General features: G+C 48.2%; 1 protein-coding gene across 3 annotated transcripts; it reads right to left on the bottom strand.

Annotated features, from left to right (window-relative positions):
* Positions 1 to 1860: 1860 nt before the first annotated feature.
* Positions 1861 to 13158, bottom strand: SDR42E1 (short chain dehydrogenase/reductase family 42E, member 1). 3 transcript variants are annotated; one of them, XM_084812864.1, is made up of 4 exons: positions 13066 to 13158; positions 11329 to 11442; positions 6561 to 6663; positions 1861 to 5823 (listed from the first exon to the last, which is right to left on the bottom strand). In XM_084812864.1, the coding sequence occupies exons 3-4, from the start codon at positions 6626 to 6628 to the stop codon at positions 4701 to 4703; spliced, it is 1191 nt and encodes a 396-aa protein (XP_084668990.1). In that variant the 5' UTR covers positions 6629 to 6663; positions 11329 to 11442; positions 13066 to 13158; the 3' UTR covers positions 1861 to 4700. The 3 variants fall into 3 exon arrangements, with proteins under 3 accessions (XP_084668990.1, XP_084668992.1, XP_084668991.1); XM_084812866.1 differs by having other exon boundaries at positions 12971 to 13142; XM_084812865.1 differs by having other exon boundaries at positions 1861 to 5818; positions 12971 to 13106.
* Between the last annotated feature and the right edge of the window lie 12796 nt (positions 13159 to 25954).

The raw sequence follows: 25954 nt of genomic DNA, 5'->3' as shown, positions 1-25954 counted from the left end.
TTTCCTTATTTAAGGTTTAAAAATATCAAAGCCTGCTCTTCGTGGCTTTCAAGGTGTTCAGGAAAGGAAAGAACACACTTCAAATGCCAGCGTTTCCAGTTCTATCAATTTCTACTTGCAGCTGTGCAGTAACTTCAATAGCTCTCTCTCTATTTCCCTCCCCACTGCACATTTTTTAATAGAGATCTTCTCAACCATGCTCCGGATAATTTATATTTAGCACTTAATAGCATACTAAAATTTGGAAACATTCTGACATAATACTTGAGTTCAAATAATTATCTACATTAGCCATACACGGCTGCACCGGAGACGAGAAAAGCAAAAGGATTATCAGCTTAAACCTCACCAACGAGAATGTCTGCGATTTCCCTCCCTGCTCCAAAAGTGTTACAAGTGTGTGTGTGTGTGTGTGTGTGTATACACACACACAATCTTGTAGTAAATCGATTTTTCTTCAGTTTGATTTTAGAAAGTATGATGCGATACCTCCCCTTTTTTCCTCAGTGCGTTCTTAGGGGTGTACAAAACTCAACTTACCTGGCTCCGCTGGGGTCCACAGGTGGGGGGAAGCAATCCGTTCATCCCCTGCGGAATCCTGACCAGCTGGCTCCACTCTGCGGCCAGTCCACGGAGCTGCCGGCTGGGACAACCCGCAGCGGGGCTTCCAGCCGCTGCCGGGCTGGTGCCGACGCAAATGGCGTCCTGCGTAGGGGACACCATTTGCGTCCCTATGCTAGCCCATAAGCTACGTAAATATATACATGGCCTATCACAGGCTAGCATAGGGACACAAATGGCGGCCGCCATTTGCGGCCGCAGCAGCCCGGCGGTAGCCGGAGCTGCCGCCGGGGCTTCATCCACTGCCAGAGCCGGAGCCGCTGCCGCATCCACCACCAGGTAGGTCCGTCCTGGGGGGATTCTGTGGGGTGGCGGGCGGGGGAGAGGCCGTTCCGCCACGGACTCCGCCACAAATTCTCCGCCATCCCTATGCATTCCTTTGCTGGTACCACAGCAAAGCAGAATGACTGGTTTTACCAAATTACATTCTGCAAAGCTCCCAACTTCGGAAATAGTGCCATAGTTTTCCCAAATTGCTAAATTATGGTATTACTGGTCAAACCAACTCAGTGGAAGCTGGTGGATGTGATTTTGGTGGGGCTGTGAATCCATTTTGGGTTTCAGTCAGAACCAGCCAAAACTCTAAAGGAGTTCTGAAGGAGCCACCGGCCTTCACTGTACCGATTTATGGTATCACGGATTATACCAAACTATGGTGTGTCTGCTTATACCATTACACCAAAAGGACTGGTTACAGCAAATTACATTCTGCCATTGTGTTCCCAACTGACTGGTTTCACCCATTTATGACTGGTTACCCTCAAATTACACTCTGCCCCTGTGATCACAACCGACTGTCAAATACCATACCAAATGCCAGACTCCCGATCATACGATGAACACAAGATGCACAGCATCCTGCTTTTAGGTATTGAAAATCCTTTTAACATTACTTCACCTTAAACCACAATTTAATCCCCACCTAAAATGTCTGGGTATGGGGGTGAGGGGGGAGAAAAAAACAAACTTTTCAGTTGACTACAAATTCTGAAACACAGCAGCTCTTTAAGAGTCCATAAGTAACGTATCAATACAGACGCTCATTCCAAACACAAAATCACGGTTCCCTAGATTATACATTTAAAGTCTATTAGCCATTTCCTTCAGGTGCTATAATGCAGCAGATATGAGAGCACTGCAAGACCAGCCTGTAACTGCACATCCACCATTATTCATCTAAATGTTAGAGCAAAGTCCCTTTTGGCTTGCATGACACAGTCCAAGGTTGTTGTTGGGGGTTTTATTTATTTTTCAGTTTCATAAAGAACATTACAAACAAGGGAGCATGAAACAAGCGTGAAGGCAGAAGCATTTGCAAGAACAATGCCAAGAACCTTTGAAGCTGTGAGTTGTTGAAAGAGTGATTACGATCTTTTCCCCCCCACAGGCATTAACAAGTGAGCAGGTGCTTTCATAATTAAACAGCAAACCCATAAACCTTGAGTTCTCCCCACCCCCCCAATTATGTGGCTCTGGTAAATATTCGATATCACACCCCTACAAGTTGTCGCAGAAACAAACTATTACAGATTTTAGTAGACCATTACTGAAGAACCCTGCTGGATGAGATAAAAGGTCCACCTAGTCCAGGGATACAGAAGCTCTTTCAACCTGCAGGCTGAATTCCATTTTGGAGAAGGTCTTGGAGGCCACACCCAGTGTCAGGTGGGGCCAGAGGCCAAAGGGATGGGGCCAAAAATACCAGCACATTTTATCTTAAACCTCTTCCTGCCAGTAACTACGCCCTAGGACAGGCATTTTCAACATAGTAATGGCCACCAATTTGGATGGCTTTAAAAGGGAGCTGGACAAATTCCTGGAGATGTCTATCAATGGCTACCTAGGCTTGGGGGCTATGTGCTACCTCCCGTATCAGAGGCAGTATACCTATGTACACCAGTTGCTGGGGAACATGGACAGGAGGGTGCTGTTGCTTTCATGTCCTGCTTGCGGTTTGCCCATGGGCAGCTGGTTGGACACTTAGTGAACAGAATGCTGGACTAGATGGACCCTTGGTCTGATCCAGCATGGATCTTATGTTTTTATGGAATGGGGTTAAAACCGAACAAAAGCCTGGAAACCACCAAAAAATTGTGGCCAGAGGAAGGAGGCAGTCTTTTGGGGAGGCCTGGAGGGCCGGATTTGGCCCCGGGGCCTTAGGATCTGCACTCCTGATCTAGTCCACCATCTTGTTTTCCACAGTAGCCAACACCTCCAAGTGGTGGGATTCCTCCAGGATGTGGGACTTGGAGGTCAAGCCCCACTCTCTGGAGAATCCATAGAGGGCCAGAATGGGGAAACCTAGCAGGCCAGGTTAGGGCCCCCAAGCCAGGGGTTTTGCACCACTGCATTTAATGAGCTTCCGCCACGCATCGAAAACTTGGTTGTTCATGCAGGCATTTGGAGTGGGTTAGGGAAATTTTAGAAAATGATGTTTTAATGTGTAATTTTATTGTTTTAAAACTGTTTGTATTATTGTACATCGCCCAGAGTGGCCGGTTGACTGGCCAGATGGGCGATTAATAAATTTAATAAATACATACATACATAAATACCATGCTGGATCAGAGCAAGGTTCCATCTAGTCCAGCATTCTGTTCATGCAGTGGCCAGCCAGCTGCCCACAGGAAACCCACAAGCAGGGCATGAGTGCAACCCATGTCCCGCCCATGTCCCCCAGCAATTGGTGTAAATGGAAATGCTGCCTCTAATACTGGGGGAAGTATACTGCCATCAAGACTAGTAGCCATTGATGGTCTTCTCCTCCAGGAATTTGTCTAACCCTTTTTAAACCCATCCAAACTGGTGGCCATTGCCTCTAAACATGGAGACTCCATATAGCCACCAAGGAGTTATCTAATCCTCTTCAAAAACAGTCCATGTTGGCAGCCATCACCAAATCAAGTGGTGGTAAAGTTCATAGTTTAACTATTTGCTGTGCAAGGAGTCTCCCACCATTCAGTTTCTACACTATGCACCGTTCAATCATCCCCCCTGCCCCGAGTTGCCTTTTTCTCCTAATCTAAACACTCCCAACATGTGCTAGCTGTCAATGCTGCAGATGGATTCATATGACTTTTTGTAGGGTTTGTTTTTGTAAACCCAGCAGAACTTTCCATTCATCCCAGGTTGGATACGCAAGGATGCAGAAAGAAGTACGACAACATGCCTGAGAATCAGGCTTCCTGCACTGAACAGGGGGTTGCACTCGATGGTCTGGTAGGCCCCTTCCAACCCTATGATTCTATGTATTCCAAACACAAACCAACTCATGTTTCGAGACCCTCCATACCCATTCTCCTCCCATTTCCACACATTATCTTCCAAATAGCCCATCAAAGTACAGCTAGGCATTTAGAAGATCAAGGCCAGGAATAACAACACAGTCTTGTGGGACTGGAAAGACTAAACACATTTATTATGGCATAAGCTTGTGTGGGCTACAGCTCACTTCATTAAATGCAACAGGAATGGAAGTCTTTGAAGGATTAGGTCCAGAATGAATTTGGGTCATAGACAAAGATAAAGATAAAGACAAATACCGGGATAGGCAGAGGTGAGACTGAGGACAGGAAACGAAGGCAGCCTAAGCATCTAAAGCCAGGGAGGGCAACTTGTCGCCCTCCAGATGTTTTGGCCTACAACTCCCAGCTGCCCTTGCCAGCATAGCCAATGGTGAGGAATCATGGGAGTTTCAGGTGAAAACATCTGGAAAGCCACAAATTGCCCACCCCTGATCTAAAGAAATCATTAAAGGGCCCTAAATCTATCACTGGAGGCTATCTGCTGACCACTGCATGAAGGCTGGTCCTTCAGGCTTACAGAAGGTGTTGAGCAAAGTGTTGTAGGTGCTGACCTACTAGAAAAGTAGATCGTTGCCCAGTTTATTGGAATTTTCTTCTGGCTTTCTTTTTCAGGGGCTTCTGGGAGTCTGGGGGCAAGTCAGGGCAGGACAGCTAGAGTATTCTGAATTGGTCCTCTCTCTCTGCTGTTCCACCCCCTTGGGCAGCAAAGAAGAGTTGATTCCTGATATATTCTCACTTTAGCACCATGAAAAAAGTTCAAGGAAGTCTGTGTCATTATTTTCTGATCTCCCCATCAGATGCTCTTACTGTCTGCGGGAACCACGAGAGCACCACGACCACAAAGAGCAGAAGAAGCACCGCATCTCTAACGAAATGCTTTACAGTGTATGTCCCGAGCTTTCGCCCATGGCCATGGGATTTAAACCACTCGACCGCTTCTTTTAGGCTGTACTGCTGGGGCTCATACCCCAGCTCCTTCTTGGCCTTCTCCAAGCTGAAATAGTGCGTGACCCCGGTTTTGTAAACCTCTGTGCGAGTGAGGAGGGGCTGAAAGTTATACAAACGCCCCACCGCAAAATGAATGACTTCGCTGAGAAAGGCGAAGAAGTAAATGAGGAGGAGAGGGAGACGGAGAGTTGGGAATGTGTAGCCCAAGCCTTCTACCAAAGGCCGGAAAAATTCAAAGTTGTTGACTGGCCTGCCATCCGAAATGAAGTAGGCCTGGCCGGCTGCCTGGTACCCCTTGCTAGCTCCCAGGGCCTCGGAAGCCAAAATGTGAGCTTGTACCAGGTTATCGACATGCACAAAGTCTACTAGACTGCTGGGATCCCCATAAACAAACTGAAACCAGCCCCGTTCAATGTAGTGGACAATCCTTGGAAGATGTCTCTGTTCCCCAGGCCCATAGATGCCAGCAGGTCTCAAGGAACAGGTCCTCAGCACCCCCTGACCTTTCCCAAGTACCATCCCGTCTGCCTCCAGAACTTTAATCTCAGCTAATGCTTTGGTCCTTGAATAATGGTCAGGGTGAAGATGGAGAGGTAGATAAGGCAAAGACTCATCCCCATTTTCCACTACCTGGCCTCCAAACACCACGTTATACGTGCTTGTGTAAACCAGCCTCGAGACTCCCGCTTTCCGGCAAGCTCGGATGACGTTCTCAGTCCCTCTCACGTTCACGTCTTCTATACGTTGGCGGTTCAGCTGTTCCCGGCCGGACATTCCATAAGAAGCGATATGGAAGACACAGGTCACGCCTTGGAGTGCTCCTTCCACTTCGGAGGCAACACGGACATCACCCTGCACAAATGTCACTCCTCCTGGCATCTCTCGGGCGGGCTTCAAGACATCAAACAGGATCACATCCACTTCTGTCTGGGAAAGGGCACAACCTAGACTGGAACAGAACAGGGAACACAAATTACAGGAAAGGAGATCATCAGTAACTATTTCACCGCTGAGTCCTTGAACCAATTGCAAAATGCCTAAGAAGCATCTGTGGCACTTAGTGTGGTAATGATAATAAACAGGGCTGCAAACTTTAAACAGTAGATTGACTAAAGCTATAGTTAATTAAACTGCTATGTTTTGAGGCTATTTTTTACCAGTGTTACTGTAATAGGGAACAAAGACAAAAATATTAAAGATGATAATCTTTCCATCGTACAATGAGGTAGTTTTTGTCTATTAAATTGTATCTCACACCTTCTTCAATATCTAGAAAAAAAAACTATATTGAGGTTTTTTGTTGTAATATGCAACTACATTTAACTTTAACTGGTTGAAAGGCAGATGATTGATTAACTAAAGATTCTTTAATTGTTTGACAACCCTAAGAAGTACTCTTATCAAGGCTGCAATCCTTGGGTGCCCTTTTTGGGAAGAAAGGTGGGGTATAAATCAAATCAAACCAATCCTATACATTCTTACCTGAGAGTAAGACATGTTGAGTATAGTGGAACATACTTCTGAGTAAACAGGATTGTACAGGATTCCACTACAATTGCCCAAAATATTTTTGTTCTATTAAAAAATTAATCCCTACTCAATGACATTGTTGCTAAATATGACTGCAGTTTTATTGCCCCGTTTAGTCAAAAATAAAGTTAATTCTTCATGCAAATAGGCACTAACCGGAAACCAAAGTAACCACCTCCTCCTGTAATTAGTACAATTTGCTTGCTGGAGTCTTCTGCATCCATGTTTTGCTTTCTGCCACAATCGTAAGCCAGCAGATCTATAAATAAAGAGAATGCATGCTATATCCATTTAAAAAAATGAATGTGGTTCTTAATAGCCTATGAATTACAAGTACTCATGCCATTATTTAGCTCTGAGTGATTGCTGAAACCAGATTTCCCCATGTCCTTCTAGTTATGTGAATACACTGATATACATAAGAATTGCTGGGTCAAGCCAAAGTCCCATCTAGTCCAGCATTCCGTATGTGGAAAGCAGCTATCTAGATGCCTCTGCAAGTTCACAAGCCTGATACAAAGGCGATTGCCATCACCTGTTATATTACCATAGCAGTGAATGGATCCAGTTTCATACGGGTTGGAATAATCCTGTTTGACACAGTGAAGCCTTCAGGCAAAGTTGCACAGCTGTCAGAGTTAGACACATTATTCCTGCCCCTTCTGAGTGCAACCACAGTTGCTGTACCCCTAGGCATGTCACCTGCCATGGTGTACCCCTATAGTTCCTGAAGCAGGGCTCTATCCAGTCCATTCCCCTGAGTGGGGGAGATCTGCCCCATAGTAGGGAGAAGATACATCCATATAACTCTGCCTTTTTGATGACTCCCCCCACCCCTCCTCCAGCTTCAAACTGTAGCAACTGCAAAGCTATGTGCTGGTTAGAGAAGTCTGACACCTAGTGACTGAAGATAGTAGCGTAGGCTTCAAACACACTGATTCATTTACATGAATTAAAATTAATTAATGCATTTTTAAACAAAATAACCCCCAAGGTGCACACCGCAAGAGACTCCTTAGTATGCCTGCCAAGTTTCAGGTGTCTAGATTCCACGTCTTGGAGCTATGGCACTGGCAGACAAATGGACAGAAAGACACATCCTCTTTTATTATTATAGATATAGTAAGAGCAAACCCATTCTCCAAGTGCCAATCCTTATGTAGCCAAAACGGCACCATCCACACAAAAGAGGGGTGTATGACAGGCTTCAGGGGACCCTAAGATTTGCAGAAGTCCCCCCAAAAAACAGGGATAAAGAAGCCACAAGGGAGAGGGGAACGCCCACCCTAAAAACCAACCCACAGAATGCCGAGTGTCTGTTGTGGGAAAAATGGAAGGAGGGTGAATGGCAGAATGGAATGGAGCATGCTAGGAAAGAGCATAGCTGACTGGCTGGCTGAAACCCCAAAGAGAAGCATGCCACACTGCAACAGTTTGTTTCAGGCCTCACATGAGCTTGTGGGAGCTGATTCAGTGAATTAATTACATATGATGAGAAGATGTAGTTCCTGCATAGTGGGCTAAGAGTTCAAGCTGAGTCTCAGCCAGGAAGCCCTGGGCTCAAATCTCGCCCAAGCAGTGAACTTATCCAATCTGCAATCCTATACACACCTACTTGACAGCAGCTAACTTTGACTTTAGCAGGACAGACATCCAAGTAAACACAGAATCATAGGGTTGGAAGGGGCCTACAAGACCATCGAATGCAACCCCCTGCTCAATGCAGGAAGCCTGATTCCCAGGCGGTCTCCCATCCAAGTACTAACCAGAACCTGCTTAGCTTCCGAGATCAGACAAGATCAGGAACATCCAGACATGAATAGGATGGGGCTGTATTCAGCCTTCTTTAGGGAAAAATACTATTCTTTCAGCCTCAGTCTTTCCATCTGCAATATGGGAACAATCTAATAGCACTTATTTAGCTTAATTATTTAAGTCTTTATTGTAATTATTTAGCTACTCGATTATTTTTGTTACAGATTTAGATTATACCCTTCTATAAATGCTTCCAGGGCAGTTGACAGTAAAGCAAACATTCAAAGCCCTTAACAGCTTGGGGCCAGGTTATCTGAAGGATCGCCTCCTCCCATATGTGCCTGCCCAGACCTTAAGATCACCCTCAGCAGCCCTTCTCCGTGAGCCCCTACCAAAGGAAGTGAGGCGGGTGGCTACTAGGAGGAGGGCTTTTTCTGCTGTGGCACCCCGGCTGTGGAATGAGCTCCCTAGTAGGGTTCTCCTGGCACCTACATTGTATTCTTTCCGGCGCCAGGTGAAGACCTTTTTATTTTCCCAGGCATCTTAGCATTTTAGCTTTCTAGACTTTTAGCTTTACTGTTTTAAATCTGTATTTTAAATTACTGCACTGGTGCTAGGTTTTATTCTGGTTGTATTGTTATACTGTGGTTTTAATGTTTTATATATTTTATATTGTTTTATTTTGTGCTCCTTGGTTTTAGTTGGGAATTGCCCAGAGAGCTTCGGCTATTGGGCAGTACAGAAATGAAATATAAAGAAATAAGCAAGCAAGCAAGCAATAAAAACAATAACATCGAAACCACAACAAAAACCAAAACAACAAGCAATAAAAAGAGCAGATAAAAGAGCCATATAATACAATGATTTCATTCAAATGCCTGGGGAAATGGGTTAGTCACCATCTCTTAGCCTACCTAACAGGGTTGTTGTGAGGACAAAATGAGGGGAGGGGAGCGGAGAGCCACATACACACCTTCCTTAAGGGGAAATGGGATGTAAGTGAAACAATTAAATGAATGAATAGGTGTATATCACTATGCAAGATTTCCTAAACAATGTATGTGTGCCGCTTTTGTGCTTAATGGCATATAAAGTAGTTCATAACAATAAAATCCGCGCTAAATCACAAAACCTTCAAATTCAGACAGAAGAGCAATAAAATACTACAGCCACCACTATCCTTGCAACATTTGCAGTAGCACCAGATCAAAACCAGATATTAAACTTATTTATTATTTATGGGCTACAGTTAGATATTGCCTTTCCTCCAAGGAGCCCAAGACAGTGTAGTTGATCCTCCGCCTCTCCATTTTCCCCTCACAACAACCCAGTGATGTAAGTTAGGCTGAGAGTCAGTGGCTGGCCCAAAGTCAGCCAGTGAGCTTTGTGGCCAAGCAGGGACAAGAATGCACTCTGAATGACACTAACCTAGACAGCCCCATCCAGTGGTGTAGTGGTTGATTCTGAAGGTTTTCATCATGACATTCCCCATGGCCACGCCTCTAAGGAGAGGCCAAAAATGCAAGGAGCTGCATTGATCCATATCAACAAACCAGTTCCAGCAATTTTCATCTCCACCAGGAGCAGAACTTTGGTAAAGCTAATGGGTCTTCATTGCCCATTCAAGGATCAAGCCCCTCCAAAATACTTTGCATTGCAACGGGGACAGCTCACAACTAGATATTCTGGCTGAGAAAATTCGTTTTCCCCATAGCGACTGTGAGGATTGGGAACAAGGGATTACTGGGGTGGGTGGGAATGACCTCTGCTAATAAAAAAGTTTCCCTGAGAGCCCTAGCTCCACTAAACCACTGCCTCCATTACTTGTTTGGGGAGGGCATTAGACAACTGGGGGACCATCACTAAAAAGGCTGAGGTAAGTTACAACTATAGGGCCGCGGTGGCTTAGTGGCTAAGATGCTGAACTGCAGACTGGAAGGTCGGCAGGACAGCAGTTCGAGACCCGAGTGCTGCGTGACCGAGTGAGCTCCCGTCTTCAGTCCCAGCTTCTGCCAACCTAGTAGTTCAAAAGCAAGAAATTGCAAGTAGATAAATAGGTACTGCATCGGCGGGAAAGGTGACAGCGTTCCGTGCACCTCGGTGTTCAGTCATACTGGCCACATGACCACGGAAGCGTCTTCGGACAGCGCTGGCTCTTCAGCTTAGAAATGGAGATGAGCACCACACCCTAGAGTCGGACACGACTGGCTGGGGACACCTTTACCTTTACCTTTTTTAAGTTACAACTAACTGTCTGCCTTTATCTATGAATTATACCAAATTTATTATTATTATTTATATCCCACCTTTTCCCCCAATATTGGGACTCAAGGCAGCTCTACAACATTAAAACTTACACAGTTAAAACATATAAATAGAAATATACAAAAGTTAAAATATAATTAAATCATCAATAATATTAACATTGTATAAAATATCAGAATTCAAAAAACAACAACAATATAAACAATAGTGCCAATCCATCATATTCTCGCAGGTCCAAACTATCTATCCCCAAAGGCTTCCTGGAACAAAAATTTTTTTGCCTGCCTGTGGAAACATACCAAGGACAGTGCCACTCTCGCCTCCCTTCTCTGGAAGGGAATTCCGGAGCCTTGGGGCAGCCACCGAGAAGGCCCTCTCCCGCCTTCCCACCAGACGAGCCTGTAATGGTGGCAGAACCATGAGAAGGGCCTCCCCTGAAGATCTCAGGGCACGAGCAGGCTCATAGGAGAGAATACGGTCTTTCAGATAACCTGGATTTAGCCAGTTAACCTTACACTGGCAAAAGAGGATTTTACACCACCTGAAGCTAAGACTTTATTCTCTGAGGGTTCATCCCCTCCAACTGCTGGGTAAAAGACTCCCAATTTGGCTTTTATTGGCTCTTAAAACACACACACACCTTAGCACAGCATCTAAATTAATCTCCAACTTTATTAGTATAAAGACTGCCTAGGTGATCTCTACTTCTGTTTCTCACCAACCAAGGAACCTGTCTGGTTCACCCAGCATGGAGACAGCTTTGGAGTTATTAGCTATTTTCAAGAATGGAAGACTAATAATTGTGTGCTATTTCCTTGCTCCCAGTGGGCCTGGGCACTGAAACCTGTGACCATCACGTTGTACAGGACTGCACCATAGGTGCTCAAAATATTTTTGTTCTCACCTCCAAGACAGGAGCACCCGGAGAATTGCCTCTGTTGCAGCTTTCTCAAGGACTTTGATGGTTCATATCTTGCCAGACTGTTGTGAGAAGTGCTGCAATGAGATATGCAAAGCCCTAGAACGTAGACGAAATATTATTGTGCTGTGATGCATACTGTGATCATGGTTCATACCCCTTAGTGCTGTGTCAAATCCAGCCAATTATCATGACTGTTAGGTTCTAGGGAGCCTTCTCCAAACTGGTGCCCTCCAGATCTTTGAGACTTCAACTCCAATCAGTCCCAGCCAGTGGTATGGAATGCAGGGAGTTGTAATCCAAAACACTGCACCTGGAAAGGCTGATCCAGGGTTAGAATTTCAACCAAGGAGCTGTCCTTTCACACCATTAGGAAACATAGCCTCTTCTTTTGAAGGGTGCAAGAATGCTGGGTGGGGATTAATTCATTACTGGACTAATTGATTCAATCACTCAATAATAAAAACAGTCATAATACAAACTGGGATAAACATCTAAGACAGGTTCAGGCCTATCTAGAAGTAAAAACTTTCTCTATGACCGCCCTCCTCTCCCTCCTTTAGTACCAGGTGCTTGTTGGCTGCTTTGCTTTTAACTCCATGGTGACCAAAAGGCATTCTGCTCATGCTTGCTGACACTCATTTCATAATTATCACTTGACAAGAGGGCTGAGCCCTGATATCAAGAACAGATCTTGGGGCCAAATTCAAGCTTAGGTACAGTCCCGATTGTTCTTTCTCAGCCTTCTCCAACCTGGTATTCTCAATACGTTTTGGACTTCAACTCCCATCTGCCCAGGAAAACTGGCCAATGGTCAGGAAATCTAGGAATTGTAGGGCTAGAGGATGGGGAAGGCTGTTCCCCCCTCAAGCCCTCTGCAGTGAGTGAAATGTGCTTTGTGCATGCTTAGGGTCACTCTCTTCACTATGATTAGTCCAAAGGACGGTAGAGCTTGGGCGGGCGGCGCAGGTGGGAAACACAGGCACCAGGACCACATTCCAGCTCACTTTAAGTCCCCATTGTTCTGTCCTTATCCCCACCAACCTGATCCCCTTGGGGGAGAGGGAACTGGAGATCGCCCAGTTCGTGAGCAGCCGGAGACAAGCCTGTTCCAAGAACTCCATGTTCTTGGAACATGGAGTTCCAGATGCCCTGACTTGGATCGATGCCCTGACTTGGATTCCTGCATTGAGCAGAGGGCTGGACTCGATGGCCTTGTAGGCCCCTTCCAACCCCACTATTCTATGAACTCCCCAGGCGCAATGCTATACACACACACACACATCACACCACCCCCTCCCGAAGAAGCACTGCAGCCAGCCGCGCGCTCGTGCGAGCCACTGCTCTCCGTCCAGCCGCGGCTGGAGACTGGGGCAGTTGCCGCTGTCCCAGGAAGCGGACCGCGCTGAAGGCTGAGACAGAAACTGGCAGCGGCCGCTTCGCCGCGTCCTCCCGTCTCGACTATCAGCCCTTTCTCTTTTGCCTCCCACCCCCAAGCTGTGACCCCCCACCCACCCCGCAACGAGCCCCTCCCTCCCTCGCAGGTTGCAGCGGGCTGCTCCCGCCCCATCGCCCCACGTCTGCCCCTCCCTGCAGCTGCCCCCTTCCCTCCCCCTCGCATGGGCACCTGCAAAGAGGGAAAGAAAAGGGGGGCTGCCTCGCCTTCGACCCCACCCCGCACCCCCAGCCAGGGGGACCCCTGAAGCCGAACGGCGCCCGGACCACGAAAGACGGGACGTCTCGCTGCCGGCTCTGCAGGCTGAGCCGAGTTTGGGCTTCGCGGGCTTCCGTAGCGCCGACATGGCGCCCCCCTCCGAAGACGGTCGCTGTGCCGTACAACAAGATGGCGAGGTCCGCGGTCCCGGCCGCCGTACGGCAAAATGGCGCGGCCGGCAGGCTTTGCGGGGCGGCGGGCGCACCGAGGCGCTCGGCCAGTGCAGGCTGGTGGCTCCGATTTCGGTGGGGCTGCGCGCCCGCTCTGGGTTGCCGCCGGAAGCACCCAAACGCCAAAGGAGCTCTCCAAAATGCTGAACCCATTTGGGGGATAGGGTCCAGGACCTGGAGTAGTTCCTTGAGAGTTCTGGCTGGTCGTGACTGAAACACAGAATGGACCTCTGGTCCCACCCGAAATTGGAGCCATCAGCTTGCACTGATGCTGGCTGATTACTGTTTTATTATTTGTTTATTTATTACATTTGCATCCCGCCTTTTCCCCTCCTTAAGGAACCCGGGGTGGCATACATAATCTTTCTCCTCTCCATTTTAACTTCACAACAACGACCCTGTGAGGTAGGTTGGGCTCAGAGAAGCAGCACGAAGGCCGTTGCTGGCAAGGAGTCAAGTTGGTATTGAAATATGGCAGGCTGATATTAAAGACAGATCCGTGAATGACAGGACCCACCTACTACTGCAGGATGTGGAAGCAGCACTATGGTCCCTTTATTTATTATTTATAGGGATTTTTTTTTTTTTAAATCCTGCTCCTCAGCCAAAAAAGCTCCTGGAGCAGCTTACAATCTATTCAACGAGATGGTGCCTGAACACAGGCATACAATCTGAAAAGACATGACACACAAGGAAAAAGGGAGGAGGAGGGAAGAGGAAAAAATGAGGTAGTCTTTCAGCAGGGCTGGTGGAATGTCCCCACTTTGCCAACACTATCACTATTCACCTGGTCTGATTAGTTTGTGTGTGTGTGGGGGGGTCTTTTTTACTGAAGGAAGCATAATTTTATTATTTATTACTTATTTATGACGTTTATATATTGCCTTTTTTTCCTCCTTAAGGAACCGAAGGTGGCATACATACTCCTCCTCCATTTTATCCTCACAACAACAGCCCTGTGAGGTGGTTGGGCTGAGAGTCTGTGACTGCCCAAAGTCACCCAGTGAGCTTCCATGGCCGAGTGGGGACTAGAACCCGGATCTCCCAGCTCCCAGTCCAACACTCTCACCGCTACACCACGCTGGCTCTCCATCATGATGATGATGATGCGTACCTGTATTCAAAACTCAGCCCCACCGCTAGCCAGTTTCTAAGGCTGCATTCCTTCCTACTTACCTTGGAACTCAATGGGACTTACTTCTGAGTAGATATGGCTAGGATTGCACTGGGGTTAAATTGATGCATGGAGTTGGCTTCATTGAACAGATGGATGTGAGATTCAACAGCATAGGATTCTTGTGAAATTAGCCGAAGTCCCTCCCTATACGTTGTAATCTAAAACATCTCCCCACCACCAAATGAAGTGTAAACCTTTGAGTAACACACAGTGCATTCCTGTGGCTTACAAAACAACAAACAAAGACAACCATCTTGGCCATAAGAAACAATCCAAAATCCATATTAGTGTAATAACTTTATTAGGCCAAGTCAAAGGTCACCCCCCCCCCAAATCTGCAAGTTTTCGAGGTCTCGAGTTCTCTTCATCAGACAAGACATGTCCCCCCAAAAATGTGCAAGGTAACCCCAAAAATGGGCAAAGTCACCTAAAAATGTACCAGGATCCCCCCCCCCAAAAAATGGGCAAGCTTCCAAGATCTCCAGATCTCTTCATCAGGCAAGATGTGACCAAAGGAGAAGAAAAGAAAAGAAAAGACAGGTTGGTAGGGGGTGGGGTGGTACAGGAGGCAGGAAGGTTGCAGATGTTGTAGTCAATATGTCTGCATTCAGTCAGCCTCCCCCCACCCCCCGCTTTTTATTTTATTTAAGGTGCAATCCTATGCATGTCTAGACAGAAAAACGACCTTCAACTCCCAGCATGCCCCAGCCAGCTGTAGGACTTTTTTCTGTCTAAACATGCATAGGATTGTGCCCTTGTTTATTTATTACATTTCTATACCACCCAATAGCCAAAGCTCTCTGGGCAGTTCCCAATTAAAACCATAAAATACAACATTATAAAATATAATATCAAAGTTTAAAATAAACAAAACAAAATAAAACCTAGCAGCAGTGCAAAGATTTAAAATACAGTGACTTTTTGTAACTTCTTGCCTAATGAAGAAATCTGAATACGCTCAACGTGTCCCTCTTACCTGGTTCCTGATAAAATACTATTGCTATTAAGTCCCCAGCATTGCCTTTGGGGAATGCAAAGGGATCCAGTCGTCTGCATTTTGTATTTAAAAATTAAATAAAATTGGCTGCCTAATCAATTTTTAGTCCATCAAAAATGTTTTTAGGTGATGATTATCATCATCATCATCATCATTTCTATACTGCCCCAAAGCCAAAGCTCTCTGGCCAGTTTACAAACACTAAAAATATTAAAAATGCAGTATACAGAAGTTAAAAGCCAATTGTTGTTGTTGTTCAGTCGTTCAGTCATGTCCGACTCTTCGTGACCCCATGGACCAGAGCACGCCAGGCCTTCCTGTCCTGCGCTCTTTCCTGGAGCATGCTCAAGTCCATATTCATAAAAGCAAACAGACAATATACACAAAGACAAAATATATCTAAAACAACTTCAAGCAATCAGCCATAATCATAAGACTATCCAGGATCGACTAAAACTCATCATATGCTGCCATATGCCTGGGAGAAGAGAAAGGTCTTGACCTGGCACCGAAAAGATAACAATGTTGGTGCCAGGCAGGCTTCATCAGAGAGATTATTCCATAACTGGGGGGGGGGGGGACGACACACCACCGAGAAGACCTTCTCCTTTCTTGCTGTCTTCCGAGCTTTCCTTGGAGTAAGCAGCTGGAGGAGGACCTTAGATTTTGAGTGGAGTGTATGGGAAGGTTCATGTTGGGACAGGCGCTCCATCAGGTATTTCAGTCCAAATCAGTGTAGGCTTTATAGGTTAACACCAGCACCTTGAATCAGGCTTCGAAACAGGAGTGTTGCTAGATTCCTAAAAGATCTGGGGCACAGGCCCATAACACAAATTTGCATATTATATATGTATATATATCGAGTCAAAGCGCACCTCTAAAATATATATATAGAGAGAGAGAGAGAGAGAGAGAAATATCCGAGTCTAAGCGCACCTCTAATATGTATCTATCTATATGGATATATATATACACAAACACAAACGTGTGTGTGTGTGTGTGTGTGTGCATGTGTGTGGTGCATGTGGTGTGCTTGCATGTGTGTATAGATTACATACATACATAAGAAGTGTATACTGATCCCACCCCACTTCAACTCAGACCCGGATTCAGCGTTTTGGAAAACATCCCGCTTCTGCTTGGGCCAATTTGTAGCTGGACCACTTCAGCTCAAAAATGAGTGTTTATGTTTCCTGTTGACTACTATGAGAAATTAGAAAGATTTCTACTAAGAGAAATTAGAAAGAAAGAAAAAATTGTATTTGTTTTTCTCTTAGTCAGACCTGGTTGATAATTTCAGGCATAGTAGCCCCCTAGAAGGGGATTATACCTGCTGCCCAATGTCAGAAAAATAGGTGCGGGGTTTATATCTTGTTTTTCTTTTAAAGGGAACTGCCAATAACATTATATTACTTGGAAGAACTGGATAAAAAAATTCAGGATTCATTGAATTCTCCATCAGAGGAGATCATGTCTGCCACATTTCAGAGCAATAGCCACAAGTATTTTTGTGCAAGGGTGGCCTTGACATTTTGAGGTCTCCAAACGAGGACATACTTATCTCCCTATTTTCCTAGGGATGGCGGAGAATTTCGCCCCGAATCTTCGGGGGGGCGAGTGCCAACGCATTCAGCCCCCCGAAATCGGCGGTGAAATTCTCCGCCACCCCCCCGCCCCCGCCCGGGATGGGACTTACCTTTGGTGAATGTCCCTCCCGGTGGCGGGTCCCAGCGGCGGTTCGGCGGCAGTTCGGCGGGGGTGGCAGCCGGTCTTCTGACCGGCTGCCGCCGCCGCCAATACAAAGTAAAGTAAAAACAAAACAAAACACGCCACCGCCATTACAAAGTAAAGTAAAATAAAAAAGTAAAGTAAAATAAAAAACTACGTAAATGGTTACGTAGCCTATCACGGGTGACTTTGAAAAAAAAAATCACGTATGCAAATGGCGGCGCCCCATGGGCGCCACTATTTGCATTCCTTATTTGGTCCTGGTAGTCTACGTAAAGATTTACGTAGACTACGGCGAAAATAAGGGCAACGCTATTTGCGTTGCCCTTATTTTCGCCATAGTCTACGTAAATCTTTACGTAGACTAGACGTGCCAAACTAAGGAACACAAATAGCGGCGCCCATGGGCGCCGCCATTTGCGTATGCACTTTTTTTTTTCAAAGTCACCCGTGATAGGCTACATAACGATTTACGTGGCCTATCACAGCTGACTTTGGAAATCTAGCCGTGATAGGCTGCGTAAATCGTTACGTAGCCTATCACGGGGTTTTGTTTTTTGTTTTTTACTTTTGTATTTCATGGCCGGGGAGACGGGGCGCTTCTCCCCGGCCTGAATTTCGGCCGGGCGAGGCGGAGCGCCTCCCCCCCCTGGCCTGAATTTCGGGGGGAGAAGCGAAGCGCCTCCCCCCCACCGCGAAGCAAGCTGCGGGACCGGGTGACTTTCGTACATCCCTATATTTTCCTTGTGGACCATTGTTCTGAAAATTACAGACAGCCTAGAGTTGTCTCTAAGTAAGAAACCAGCAACGTTTCAGAAGGATAGGTACAGCAGTTCATGTGGAAGGGGAGTTCTCCAATTTGGGGGAGGAAGTGATTTGCTTTTTCTTCCCTTCACCCTTCCCCAATAGTTTTTGGGTAAGTTTGTATGAAAATGCACAGGTCATTAGAGGTGTCCCCCAGGCAAGAAACCTGCAAAGTTTCTGAAGGATATACTAGGGATGTACGAATCCCTTACCTTGTTCCTTTGTGGGGCTTCCGTGGTGGGGGGAGGTACTCCATCCCTCCCCCCGGAATCCTCCCTGGCTGGCTCCGCAGAGCTGCCAGCCAGGGCTGTCCGCAGCCGGAGTTCCAGCCTCAGCCGGGCTGCTGCGGCCGCCATTTGCATCCAGCCAGGCTATAGTGATAGGCTACATAAGTATTTACGTAGCCTATCATGCCAAAGAGCAGGGACACAAATGGCTGCCGCTACGCTGTTTGCGCCGCTGCTCTTTCCTTGATAGGCTACGTAAGTATTTACATGCAAATGGCGGCCATTTTCATGGCTGCCTTTGCCGTGATAGGCTACATAAATACTTACATAGCCTATCACGGCAGCTTGGCAGGATGCAAATGGAAGCCGCAGCAGCCTGCTGAAAGACCAGCCACCGCCGCCGGAGCCCCAGGTAAGTTTCGTTCCAGGGGGATTCTGCGGGTGGCGGGGGGTGGGAGGCCGTTCCGCCACGGATTTCGGGGGGCCGAATGCCAGTGCATTCAGACTCACTGAAATCCGTGGCGGAATTCTCTGCCATCGCTAGGATATACATGCATGCAAATTTAGAATTACTAAAATTTATTTACATTTCACCAATGTTAGTAGCAGGGGAACACGGGTGGGATGGTGCCATTGCAATCATGTCTTGCTTGTGAGGTTCCCGTGGGCATCTGGTTGGCGACTGTGTGAACAGAATGCTGGACTTAGGGATGTCAGAGAATTTCACCACGAATCTCGGGGAGGCCGAATGCCAGCACATTTGGCCCCCCGAAATCGGTGGCGAAACAGTCTTCCCCCCCCCCGCACCCCCCGGGACGGGACTTACCTTGGGCGAATCCTCCTGGCGGCAGCGGCTCTGGTGGTGGTTCGGCGGCGGTTCAGCGGCGGCGGCGGTGGCTGCGGCGGCCGGTCTTCCAACAATTGTGGGCTATTTCCTTGCTCCCATGGTCCTGGGGCACTGAAACCTGAAACCATCACGTCACCTGGAGGAATCCATTTTGAATGTCTGCAACCCCTCCTTCTCCATACCATCTTAAGACTCTGACTATGCAGACAACCTGACTACAACATCTAGTAAACCTAGGGATGTCAGAGAATTCCACCATGGATCTCGGGGAGGCCGAATGCCAGTGCATTTGGCCCCCCAAAATCGGTGGCGGAACGGCCTGCCCCCCCGTACCCCCTGGACGAGACTTACCTGGGGCAGATCTTCCGGGCGGCGGCGGCGGCGGTGGTTCGGCGGCGGTTCGGCGGCGGTTCGGTGGCGGTTCGGCGGCGGTTTGGTGGTGGCGGCTGCGGCAGCCGGTCTTCCGGCCAGCCGCTGTCGCCGCCATTTCCAGTTAAAAAAAAGAAGAAGACGTGATAGGCTAGGGGTTTTTTTTTAAAAAAAAATGTGATAGGCTACGTAAATGTTTACATAGCCTAGCACGTCTGACTTAAAAAAAAAACAAAAAACGCACGTACGTAAATGGCGGTGGCTACGGCCACCACCATTTGCATTCCTTATTTTGGCACATCTTAGTCTACATCAAGATTTACGAAGACTAAGACAGGAAAAATAAGGGGAACGCAAATAGCATAGCATCCGCTACGCTATTTGCGTTCCCCTTATTTTCGCCGTAGTCTACGTAAATGTTTACGTAGACTAGACATGCCAAAATAAGGAACGCAAATGGCGGCGCCCATGGGCGCCGCCATTTGCATACATGCGGTTTTTTGTGTTTTGTTTTACTCAGCCGTGATAGGCTACGTAAACGTTTATGTAGCCTATCACGATTGACTGCAGGGACGCAAACGGCGGTGGCCGTTTGCACACCCGGCTGGCCAGGATTGAGCACTTACATTCCTCCCCTACCAATTAGGGATGGACGAAAGTCACTTACCTGATCCCGAAGCTTGCTTCGCGGTGGGGGGGGGAGGTGCTCCATCACTCCCCCCAAAATTCTGGGTGGGGGGGAGGTGCCCCGTCCCTCCCCACCGAAATTCTGGCCGGAGGAGAGCGCCCCGCCTCTCCAGCCACGAAAGTTCTTCTCCTGCCGGGACGCAAATGGCAGCGGCCATAGCCGCCGCCGTTTGCATCCCTGGCCTGCAGTCAGCCATGATAGGCTATGTAAATCTTTACATAGCCTATCATGGTGTTTTTTGAAAATCTAGCCATGATAGACTACGTAAATCTGTACGTAACCTATCATGTTTGTTGTTTTCTTTATTATTATTATTTGGAAATGGCGGCGGCAGCAGCCGGTCAGAAGACCGGCCGCCGCTGCTGCTGCCGCCGGAAGCCACCGCCACCAGGGACATTGGCTGAAGGTAAGTCCCATCCCGGGGAGTGGGGCGGGGGGTGGCAGACCATTTCTCCACCAATTTCGGGGGGCTGAATGCGTTGGCATTCGGCCTCCCGGAGATTCATGGAGAAATTCTCCAACATCCCTACTACCAATTCTATTTCCCTCCATGCAACCATCCCTCCTCATCTTTAAGTCAGACGTGATAGGCTACGTAAACATTTACGTAGCCTATCACAGCTGACTGCAGGGACGCAAATGGCGGCGGGTATGGCTGCCGCCATTTGCGTCCCTGCTAGCCAGCGGCTGAATGTCCAGCTGCTGGCGGAGCCGGCCGGCCAGGATTCCGGGGGAAGGGACGGAACACGTCCCCCCCACCATCAACATAATTCGCGAACAGGTAAGTGACTTTCGTACATCCGTAAATAAATCTCTTCTCACCACTCCTATTCTCTCTCTCTCTTCCCACCCCTACACAGATGTGCCAATCTGCTTTTTGTAACATCTTTCCTGAGGAAGAGGCAAAGTGTTACAAAACTTGCACATTTTTTATTATCTTTGAGTTGGCCTAATAAAAGTATTACACTATAAAGATTTTGGAATTTTTCTTATGGCCAACATGACTGCCTTTGTTTTTAATCTTAAGTGATCTTCGGAACATAAGAGCCCTGCTGGATCAGACCAAGAGTCCATCTAGTCCAGCATTTTGTTCACACAGTGGCCAACCAGATGCCTGTGGGAAATGCACAAATGCAACAGCACCCTCCTGCCCATGTTCCCCTGCAAATGCTGTATATAGGCATACTGCCTCTGATACTGGAGGTAGCATATATAGCCATCAAGCCATCTGGATCATGCAAACTCTTGATTTGCAAATTTAGAAATCCATGGCTGGACTAACAAGCATCTGGTTTAAACCATAATGACACTGCCTAAGACAGGAATGGTAGTATCCATTCTAATGCAACTCTACCTCAGTTTGTGGATATGCACAAATGCACTTAATTTTTTTCAAATAAAAGGTGCTGGATTCTGCCCAAGTCTGAACTGTGTTCTTTGGGGTTGCTGCCCTTTCATCCCAACAGAGCTCCTGTGTTTTAAGTTTCTGTCATCTGCCTGGCAGACAGACATTCAACTGTGGCACTTTTTCTGCATTTCCATTATGGGTAGGGATGGGGGAGAATTTCTCCCCGAAACTTCGGGGGGCCGAGCGCCAATGCATTAGGTCCTCCGAAGGTTGTTCGGGGAGAACTTCTCCTCCCCCCACCCCCCCGCCCCCCCTGGGATGGGACTTACCTTTCACGAATGTCCCTCCTGGCGGCGGGTCCTGGCGGCGGTTTGGCAGGTCTTCGTCAGGGGCGGGGGTGGCAGCCGGTCTTTCGACCGGCTGCCGCCGCCGCCATTACAAGAAAAGTAAAGAAAAAAAAACTGCCCCTGTGATAGGCTACGTAACGATTAACGTAGCCTATCATGGCTAGATTTGCAAAGTCAGCCATGATAGGCTACGTTAATCGTCACGTAGCCTATCACGGGTGACTTTAAAAAAAAAAAGCGCGTACAGCTAATGGCGGCCCCCATAGGGAGCCGCCATTCACGTTCCTTATTTGGTCCCTGTAGTCTACGTAAAGATTTACGTAGACTACGGCGAAAATAAGGGCAACGCAAATAGTGTTGCCCTTATTTTCGCCGTAGTCTACGTAAAGATTTACGTAGATTACAGCGACCAAATAAGGAACGTGAATGGCGGCTCCCTATGGGGGCCGCCATTTGCGTACGCGCTTTTTTTTTTTTAAGTCACCCGTGATAGGCTACGTGACGATTTACATAGCCTATCACGGCTGACTTTGCAGATCTAGCCGTGATAGGCTACGTTAATCGTCACGTAGCCTTTCACAGGGGCGTTGTTTTTTTTTTAACTTTTAATTTCGTGGCCGGGCAAGGCGCCTCCTCCCCGGCCTGAATTTTGGCCGGGCGAGGCGGGAAGCCTCCCCCCCGGCCTGAATTTCGCGGGGAGAGCAGCGAAGCGCCTCCCCCCCACCGCGAAAAGCTGCGAGACCAGGTAAGTGACTTTCGTGCACCCCTAATCGTTACATAGCCTATCACAGGGGCGTTGTTTTTTTTTTCTTTTGAAGTTCGCGGCCGGGGAGACGGGGCGCTTCTCCCCGGCATGAATTTCGGCCGGGCGAGGCGGGAAGCCTCCCCCCCGGCCTGAACTTCGGGGGGAGCAGCGAAGCGCCTCCCCCCCACCGCGAAGCAAGCTGCAAGACCAGGTAAGTGACTTTCGTGCACCCCTAATTGTGGGTAGGGATGGCGGAGAATTTCTCCACGAATCTTGGGGAGGCCGAATGCCAACGCATTCGGCCCCCCGAAATTGGCGGTGAAATTCTCTGCCCCCCTGCCCCCCCCGGGGATGGGACTTACCTCCCTCGAATGTCCCTCTCGGCGGCGGGTCCCTGTGGCGTTTCGGCGGCATTTCGGCGGGGGCGGCGGCTGGTCTTCCAACCGGCCACCGCCACCGCCAGTACAAAGTGAATGTTAAACACACACACACACACCTGATAGGCTACATAATGATTTACGTAGCCTATCACGGCTAGATTTCCAAAGTCAGCCGTGATAGGCTACGTAAATCGTTATGTAGCCTATCACGGGTGACTTTGGGGAAAAAAAATAGCGTGTACGCAAATGGCGGCGCTCATGGGTGCCACCATTTGCATTCCTTATTTGGGCCTGGGTAGTCTACGTAAAGATTTACGTAGACTACGGCGAAAATAAGGGCAACGCAAATAGCAGTTCTAAATACCTATCACATGTGTGTGTGTGTGTGTTTTACATTCACTTTTGTATTTCGCGGCCAGGGAGACGGGGTGCTTCTCCCCGGCCTGAATTTCGGCCTGGTGAGGTGGGACGCCTCCCCCCCTGGCCTGAACTTCGGGGGGGAGAACTGAAGCACCTCCCCCCCACCGCGAAGCCAGCTGCAGTGCCACGTAAGTGACTTTCGTACATCCCTAATTGTCGGGGAAAGCAGTACCAGTTGACTTTCTGCCTGTCCATCCATCTCAGATTCATGACTGGTTTCCAAGTGGCCTTTCCTCTCAAATGCAACAGGTGGTGCTATTGCACAGGTCAGCTGAATGAAAAATAGCTGGCCGTTGCATCTTGCATGTTTTTCTAGTCCAGGACTTTTGAAGTTTGACACACTCCTGCCCCAATCCTTCATGGTCCTAGTCTGATGGTCCTGCCTACATCCCATGTTGCCTTTGGACCACCCTGGGTTCCATAAATGGATACAGAGCAGGGTGAAATGTAAAGATGGGGGGGCACATATGAAATGAAAGCAGTTCAATCGATCTGTGACCCCTTGCATTTCATGAGCTTTACCATTTGGGGCCTTGTCACTTACCGATGCCACAGAATCATATTTCTGGGCTCAGAAACCTGAGTTTCAGGGTTTCATTACAACTCCCACATTCTTCTTCTAAAATTGGTCAGATTTTAGTCCAAGCTGGAGATAGGGATGACAGAGAAATCTGCCACGGACTCCAGTGAGGCCAGATTCTTTAGAATCCAGCCCCCCGGAGTCTGTGGTGGAACGGACTGCTTCCCCACCACCACCCCGCAAAGTCCAGTAGGGACGGACCCTACCTGGCGCCGGCCAGTCCAGGTATCCGCTGCCATCCAAAGTCATCCACTGCCGGGCTGCAGATGCAAATGGCGTCCAGCAAAGCGGATGCCATTTGCGTCCCTGCCCTTTGCCGTGATGGGCTATGTAAATATTTACATAGCCTATCACGGCCAAGGGCAGGGACGCAAATGGCATAGCAGACACCATCTGCATCCCTGCTCTTTTCATGATTGGCTACGTAAATATTTATGTAGCCTACCATGGCCAAGGGCAGGGATGCAAATGGCGTCCACTACGCCAGATGCCATTTGCGTGGCAGCGGCCAGAAGACCAGCTGCGGACAGGCCTGGCCAATAGCTCTGCGGATTTGCTGCAGAGCGGAGCTGGCCAGGAAGGATTCCGGGGGGAGGGACAGATTGCCTCCCCCCCCAGCAGATGCCCTGAACCAGACAGGTGAGTGGGGTTCGTACACCCCTAGCTGGTGACGAATCCCACTGCTTCCCCCTCTCACTCACTTAGGGATGGAGGAGAATTCCGCCATGGATTTCAGTGAGGCCAAATGCACGGGCATTCAGCCCCCTGAAATCCGTGGCGAAATGGCCTGCCACCCCCCCGCCACCCCGCGGATCCCCCCCGGGACGAGACTTACCTGGGGTGGATGTTCCGGACGGCGGTGGCTCCAGCGGCGGCTTCGGCAGCAGCTGGTCTTTCGACCAGCTGCCGCAGCCGCCATTTGCAGTCTGGTCTTTGCCATGATAGGCTACATAAGTCTTTACTTACTTACGTTCCTTATTTTTCGCCGTTTTATTCTGTGTAATTATTTATGTAAGATCAGCGTAAGATAAATATTTATGTAAGATAAATATTTATGTAAGATAAATTGGCAAAAAATAGGGAAAGCAAATGGTGGCCATCTTAGCCGCCGCCATTTGCGTACGCTGGTTTTCCGGGTAAAAAACAAAAAGGCATATGCAAATGGCAGCGGCTATGGCGGCCGCCATTTGCGTTCCTTATTTTTCACCGTTTTATTCTACATAAATATTTACGTAAGATAAATCAGCGTAAGATAAGATTTACGTAAGATAAATATTTATGTAAGATAAATCGACGAAACATAGGGAACGCAAATGGCAGCTGCCGTAGCTGCTGCCATTTGCATACGCTGGTTTTTTTGGGGGGTTAGCCGTGATAGGCTACGTAAATTCTTATGTAGCCTATCACAGCTGCAAGGATGGCAATGGCGGTGGCAGCAGCCCGGCTGTGGCTGGCCAGGAGACCAGCCGCCGCAGCCGCCGCTGCCGGAACCCCCGCTGCCGCCGCATCCTCCCCAGGTAAGTGCCGTACCGGGGGGATTCCGTGGGGGGGGCGGGGGGCAGGAGGACATTCCACCACAGATTCTAAAGAATCCGGCTTCACTAGAATCCGTGGCAGAATTCTCTGCCATCTCTAGATAGAACAACCCCCTGCTCAGTGCAGGAAGCCTGATTCCCAGGCGGTGGCCCATCCAACTACTGACCGGGGCTGACCCCACTTAGCATCTGAGATCAGACAAGCGTGCACACAGGGTAGGGGTGCACGAAAGTCACTTACCTGGTCTCGCAGCTTTTCGCGGTGGGGGGGAGGCGCTTCGCTGCTCTCCCCGCGAAGTTCAAATAGCGTTGCCCTTATTTTCGCCGTAGTCTACGTAATCTTTACGTAGACTACAGCGACCAAATAAGGAACGTGAATGGCGGCTCCCTATGGGGGCCGCCATTAGCCGTACGCGCTTTTTTTTTTTTTTTAAGTCACCCTTGATAGGCTACGTGACGATTTACGTAGCCTATCACAGCTGACTTTGCAAATCTAGCCATGATAGGCTACGTTAATCGTCATGTAGCCTATCAC

Source organism: Heloderma suspectum, chromosome 8, assembly GCF_057233095.1.
Source record: "Heloderma suspectum isolate Gila_16-S chromosome 8, 16-S_ref, whole genome shotgun sequence".
Classification (NCBI taxonomy): domain Eukaryota; kingdom Metazoa; phylum Chordata; class Lepidosauria; order Squamata; family Helodermatidae; genus Heloderma; species Heloderma suspectum.
This window is presented reverse-complemented; position numbering and strand designations above follow the sequence as displayed.